The sequence below is a fragment of the Pundamilia nyererei genome, unplaced genomic scaffold, assembly GCF_000239375.1.
Source record: "Pundamilia nyererei isolate P.nyererei 1_Seehausen unplaced genomic scaffold, PunNye1.0 scaffold00001, whole genome shotgun sequence".
Classification (NCBI taxonomy): domain Eukaryota; kingdom Metazoa; phylum Chordata; class Actinopteri; order Cichliformes; family Cichlidae; genus Pundamilia; species Pundamilia nyererei.
In genome coordinates, this window is record NW_005187402.1 from 9,604,891 (window position 1) to 9,611,872 (window position 6,982).

A 6,982-nucleotide genomic window follows, 5' to 3' on the forward strand; every position below is an offset into this window, starting at 1 on the left:
TGCTTCTTCAAGGAAACGTCATAGTAACTATCATAACAGGTTCAGCTACAACATTTTTTTAAGCCTTTCAAGGAGAGAATAATTTATTGTATCAAAAGAACCAACATATCTTACAGTTGTTAAGATGTCTTGTGTAGTTATAACCTTGTATTACTTTACCTGATACAAACAGGAATAGTTGTCGTCTGTTCACACAAAAAGAGATGAAATTGAAGCAGTAATAAGATTATTTGAATAAGAGCAGTGCTGAGTATCAACCAGCTCAGAGACGCATGTATCTTAAAAAATAGATCATTAGGAACTATAAATGCAACAAAAATGATATTATTGTAATGAAAACGAAAAGTTAAAATACTAATTATGAATAGCCCACTTTAAAGTAGTCACATGTAGTAAAAGATTTGCATTTTTACTGTTATTGGTATTTTGATGGGCAAACATCCAAATAATAGTTGGTGCCTTCTTCATTAACACATGATAAGAATTAAAAAATGACATGCATACAGTCATGTAAAAAAGAGTTTCCACAGGACTATGCAGTGCTGATAGTCTGATCATCATCAACTGTCAGGATCTTTGTAAAAGCAGACATTTTGGCAATTTGCTGGTCTGGAGCATTCAGGTGTGTGTTAACAACCATGCAATGCTCAGATAATCTGTAAAAACTCCCAAGAGCTGCATCTCAGTCTCTACAGGCCTCAGTTAGCATGATAAAACTCATGACAGTACAATCAGAAAAAGACTGAACAAGTCTGGTTTGTTTGGAAGGGTTGCCAGGAGAATACATCTTCTCTTTAAAAATAACCTAGCAGAGGGGGTTGTTTCAAAGTTGATCTGAACAAACCACAAAATGTTGGGCCAGGGTTCACGTTTCCGAAAAACAAAACACAGCACATCAGCACAAATACCTCATACCAGCTGTAAAGCATGGTGGAGGAGGGGTGATGATTTAAGCTTATTTTGCAGCTATATACCTAAGCATATTGCAGTCACTTAGTCGACCATATGCCAAAGTATTTTACAGTGAAATGTCAGGCCATGGGCTAAAGCTTGAAGTCACACAACAGGACAATGATCTCCAACAGAATGACTGAAAAAGAGAAGAATAAAGATGTTGCAGCAGTCCAGTCAAAGTCCAGACCTCAGCCTTAATTAAATTCTGTGGCAGGACCTTAAAAATATTGTGCATATACGAATGCCTGCAAACCTCAATGAACAAATAGCACTGTAAGTGCGCCACAAGTGAGCCACAATTCCTCCACAATGATGTGAGAGACTTAAAACGCCATACAGAAAACAATTACTGCTAAATAATAAACTATTGAATCATGGGGTATCCTTTAAGTTTTCAAAGAAGTACATATTGTCATGGGGAAACTTACTTTTTCACATGACTGTATAACAAATGGCTTAAATAAATAGGCATTGCAAATATCAGATGTTCTTTACAGGTTAAGAATTGCTTGAAAATGACCCTTTTCATAGTAAAAGTTTGCCAACCCCTGATCTAAAATGATCTAATCAAACTCATATTTACATTTTCAGGACAACCAGCAGAGGAGATTTTGTGTTTTGTGCGGACCGACTGGTAAGATCATGACTTTAATACAGTATGCTGTAAGAGTGTGAAGATTTTATAAATAAAGTCTGTTTGTGTTGTAAAAAACCAGATCAGGCTTGTAGTTGAAGAGGGCTTGAACCAGCTCCCCTACTCTGAGTGCACAGTGACCACACCGACAGGTGAGGAGGATCTCTCTGTAATAACAAAGTCGTTATTCAGGTGTAAAGACTAGGTTAGACAAAAACAGAGTTCTGAATTCTGACCAGTGGGCTCCAGTGTTTGAGTGTTTTAACTCCCAGCATTATATGACTGTGTGGGCTTTTTCTGAACAGCTACATTTTGTGACTGTTTCTGCTTCATTTTTTCCCTCAGGGTACAAGTATGAGGGTGTCAAGTTTGAAAGAGGCAACTGTGGAGTCAGCATTATGAGGAGTGGTAAGTTAAACCTTCTCTAGCACACCTATCAAAACAAATTTGTGTCTTTCCTAGGTACACATAAGTCTTCCATGCAACCGTGTACTCATACTGTGCATCTGTTTTGCTCTTGCTCGGTTATCATTTGCGCTGGATCATAGACTTCTCTCTTGTTTGAATACTAAGTTGTGTAAATGTTATGTTAGGCATTTGAGACAGCTATTTGTCTTTAGTTTTGTAGAGAGCACAGTCTCTGAAGGCTTCGCTGTCAGCAGACCACACAACCAGAAGTGACACTTGTTATCTATCCTTTTGGTTTAATGAGACTGTTACCATAGCTGTCTGCAAAGCCTGTTTTGCCTTCTTGACAGTCATGCTAGAATAAAACAAAGGAAGTATAAAACTCAAACACTGTACCTTAAAGGTAACACATCAGCTAAGTCAAAACACCGGTTCTATTGTTTTCCATACCACAGTCATGTCTTGACAGCCTCGTGGGTTGACTTTGAGCATGTCATGGTAGAGCGCTGTAATGTAATGAAGACTGAATGCTTTACAGTGTGACCAGTGTGTGAACTTTTCTATGTGGTTGTGGAGGAAAGCGGGCAATTCTGCATTTGTATATAGCATTGTTTGTTTGCTTGTTTTTTAAATGGCACCAGCCATGTCTTTATATTTCTTTAATATTTTTAGGTGACTTTGGGTTTAGGAAAATCCGGAATGTATTTTTATGATTAGCGCTGCTGATAATTATTCTTGTAATTTCAAACAAACCGATATGGCGTGAGCGTGTCTTACTGGAGAAATGAGACGCAACACACATGTAGGTGCAGGTCTGCTGGAAATCCCCGCTGATGAAGACAACACTAACCCTAAGCAACAAATATATTTGTGTAACCTTTCAACCACAGTTGCATTTCACGTGCTTTCTCACAGGCGAAGCCATGGAGCAGGGTCTCCGTGATTGCTGCCGCTCTATCCGCATTGGCAAGATCCTCATACAGAGTGACGAAGAGACGCAGAAAGCCAAGGTCTACTATGCCAAGTTCCCCCCAGATGTGTATAGAAGAAAAGTGCTGCTCATGTACCCCATTCTCAGTAAGTAACAAGATGGCTGAGCTCGTTTTTTCTTGCTGGTGACTCCAGTTTGTCACCTTCAGTAGCACATAAATGTCAAGAGATGTTCAATTCTGTGCAAGTGTAAAAAGAAAAAAAAGTTTTTTGTATTTATTCATTTTGGAAAATCTCCCTTGAGTTGACCTTCACCACCAAGTCTGCATTTCCACATCATGCCGACCCATTCACACTGCTCTGATAATTATAGTTCTCATGGGGCTAATTATACATTGCCTGGGAGATAGCCACCAGGCTGCTGAATAACATAATGAGTGCCAACAAAAATAGTATCTTAATAGCCCCGGTTTCCCTGTGTCACAAAGCAGCATTTTTCTGTTCTCAGCTTTAAAAAAAAAAAAAGTGACCAATCTAGGCTCAAGGTATATTTTATAATGTCAGAATGATGGAACATATGGTTTCATTGATGCATGCTAACTGGATGTGAAATTAAAGCCTGTCAATTGTCCAGACTCATGGGCACATCAATCAGCACACAATCACTTTCCTTTCCTTTTAAGATGCTCATAATGCATGAGTTGGATATATTTGAATTGGGAAAAATGCAATTATGTAGTTTGTGTCTGGAATCTGTTACGACTTGTCACATATTCTTGAGATGAGTCAGCAAATAAGCAGGAATGTGAAGCAAACCTTATTTGTTCTGTGTCTGCAGGTACAGGGAACACCGTGATTGAGGCTGTGAGGGTGCTGAAAGAGCACAGGGTCCAACCCAAACATATTATCCTACTCAGCCTCTTCTCCACACCTCATGGTAAGCCAGACAGCTCAACACAAGTGCAGTCGCCGCCAGCTCGGTTTTGTTTACCTCCCAGATCACACACTTTGTCCTCTATTGCTCCTCCACTCATGTTTCTGCTGCATCAGTGTCTATATAAAAAATACTGTTGCCAACAACAATGAGGTTCTGTGGCGCTGCTGATCTGAAGTCTTGCTCAGCAGTCATCAGTAAACTATGGTAACTTCTGCACATTTATAGTTTTCTCTACTTTAGCTTGGGCCAGATTGTTTTGATGTTTAATGGATTTATTCCACTTAAATATATGAAACGTTGATATATTAAGCACATGTTGCCATTAAAATATAAAAAGCTATTTAATCCTCTGAAGGGGATGAAGCCTTTTTAAAGACATTTCCTTTTACCATGTAATCAAACCCTGGTCTACACTATATACAGAAGTGGCCGCTTTATTAGTTACAGGTGCTCAACTCACAGGCACGAGTATGTAATCAGCTAATCACGTCACCAACCCAATTCATGTAGAAATGTCAAGTTGGGCAAGAAAGGTGATGTAAGTGAACATTCCATGGTTGTTGGTGTCAAGGAGGTTGGTCTAAGTGTTTTAGAAATTGCTGATCTATTGGGATTTTCCCACACGATCATCTCTAGAGTTTCAGAGAATGTTCTAAAAAGGTAATAAATCCAGTCAGCAGGCGTTCTATGGGTTAAAATGCCTTGTTGATGTCAAAAGTTAGACTGCTTTAAGCTGAGAGGAAGGAACCACCAACTCAAAAAAAAAAGACATTTTAGAACCAAGGTATGCAGAAGAGCATCTTTGAATGTGCAACACATCAAAACTTGTAGCAGATAGGCTACAGCAGCAGAAGACCACACTGGGTGCCACTCCTGTCTGCTAAGGACAGAAAACAGAGGCTACAGTTCACACAAGTTCACAAAAAATGGATAATAGAAGTCTGAGAAAAACATCACCTGGTCTAATGTCTCTATTTTTGCAGCGACATTTGGATGGTAGTGTCAGCATTTTCCATCCATTTATAAGCGCAGTGTGCACATGTTCTGGTGGCTGCTTCCAGCAGGATAACACAGCAGGAGCTCAAAGCTCAAGTCATCTCAAGCTGGTTAGAGACAGTGATAGTGAGTTAGCTGTACTCCAATCTCTGATGAATTTTTCCAGCACCTTATGCAAAAGCGGCTCCAACTTAATACTAGCAAAATGTACCTAATAATAAAGTAGATGATTCAAGTGATTCCTGGACACCAATGTTGGTAATCTTATTGTCATGTGGAATGAGACCATTGTGTGTTACCATTACATTATTTTTAATAATCTATAATTAGTATTTTTTTATACTAACAGTGTATCTGACAGTGCTAAAGGAGTTGTAATGAACTGACAGGATCCCCTGCAGCTCTGCTTAGTCAGTACTTTATAGTGAGTTTCAGTTCATTATTTAGTGTTTGTTCATTCTCAATCCATTTGCAGCTACAGCAGACAACTGCCTTTAATAAAAAAGCACTTAAAAGCCACAGTAGGTAGCAAGTGGAGTAGCTGATGAACATAGTGGACTTAAAGGTAGATTATTCCCCTCGGGGGTTGGTAGAAACAAAAACAGTGCCAAATGCCAGATAATAATAATTTTGTTTTGGAACAGGTGAACATGTAAATATGCATCTACTTTTTAATGTTTGCTGTATAAACCTAAAAAGTGAGGATATGTCAGTGTTGTTGCTTCTTAAGCTTTAGGCCCCTTTATCAGCTTACCTGAGCTGTGCTTAACATCACCACGGTACAGCTGAAGATGGTGGGAAATAAGATGGTTGCTTTTTTCCATCCTGGTCATGAACTGGCATTGCATAGCAGTCTTACCTCAGAAAAGCTTCAGGTTTTGGCTGCTAGTTGCTTTTGTTAATTCAGCACATCAGTGGCTTAGATTTCAGACAGAAAGTGAACCAACTGTACATTTTTCTTCTAGGAGCAAAATCTATAATCCAGGAGTTCCCAGATATCACAATTCTGACCACAGAAGTCCACCCGGTGGCTCCAACACATTTCGGACAGAGGTACTTTGGCACCGACTAAATGGAGGACAACCCGAGGAACATGATCTGCAAATAGTTTTGGTTTTTAATATATTTTGCAATGTATTTGTCATGTTCTCCTCATTGTGCGAAGTACTGCTTCTCATTTACAAAGTTCAAAAACTGATATCAAATTAATCAAATGTATATATTATTCTATGCTGTGTATAGTCATACTATAAAAAGACTACACAGAACCATGTAAAGAGTTCAACTTGGATCATTTTATTCTGCATGTTACAACATCTGCTGGATCAATAAAGAATATTTGTTTACAAAGAACAGCAAATGAAACTATTGGTAGTTTTGACGTGATGGAAAAAGGGAAGCACCACAATCACATACTCCAAAGACGGGTTAAAGAGGGGACCACATGTGCTCTAGCAACATTGAACTCCTGCCTTCTCAAGTTGTAAATGTTCTGTTTGATTAAAGTATGTTACTTCAATAGTTCACTTACCGGTAATAGAACAAAATATACAGACACTGCCTGCAGCAGGTATGGTTCAAACTCGAACACGAGAGAAAAAAAAGGCAGACTTTTATAACAATAAATAGACAAAAGACTAAATGATACACTCAACAGCCATATCCTTCTCACTGTTTTTATACAAGCTTTCACATATCCCTGATAAATAACCTACAGTTTCAGTAGAATGAACAGAAGCCTTTCTCAGATATGAGCAGCATTTAGTTTAGGTCACTCAACTTGGGAAAAAACTGATCTGACAAAAAATTTAAGCTTCAACATACAACTGTACACACATCTGGTGAAAACCCAACTGCTTATGCATGACTGAATAAATGGTTTTACTTTGTTAAAGAAGTGGTTTTCTGCCAGGTGCGCTGTCTAAATACACAAAAGCAGTCTGAATAAGATTAGCTTTCATTGGTATTAAAATACATAAACACAGGTAAAAAAAATAATAATAATCAGAACATTATATTGCAGAAGATCACTGCCCTCTACCAACCTGTTGATGAGGATCAGTTAATATGTACAGTGTATTTATCTAAAAAGATCAAAAACAGACATAGAAGACCCTATGCCC

The 6,982-nt window shown here is 38.5% G+C and overlaps 1 protein-coding gene across 3 annotated transcripts in view; it reads left to right on the forward strand.

The window, feature by feature from the left end:
* The window catches only part of uprt (uracil phosphoribosyltransferase (FUR1) homolog (S. cerevisiae)), a 10,677-nt gene extending 4,458 nt beyond the window's left edge, over window positions 1-6,219 (forward strand). For all 3 annotated transcript variants that reach the window (XM_005719754.1, XM_005719756.2, XM_005719755.2), the window contains exons 3-8: window positions 1,546-1,588; window positions 1,671-1,740; window positions 1,934-1,996; window positions 2,912-3,073; window positions 3,765-3,863; window positions 5,825-6,219. In XM_005719754.1, the coding sequence (XP_005719811.1) occupies window positions 1,546-1,588; window positions 1,671-1,740; window positions 1,934-1,996; window positions 2,912-3,073; window positions 3,765-3,863; window positions 5,825-5,931 (544 nt within the window). In that variant the 3' untranslated portion in view covers window positions 5,932-6,219. The remainder of the gene's footprint in view (window positions 1-1,545; window positions 1,589-1,670; window positions 1,741-1,933; window positions 1,997-2,911; window positions 3,074-3,764; window positions 3,864-5,824) is intronic.
* The last annotated feature ends 763 nt before the right edge of the window (window positions 6,220-6,982 follow it).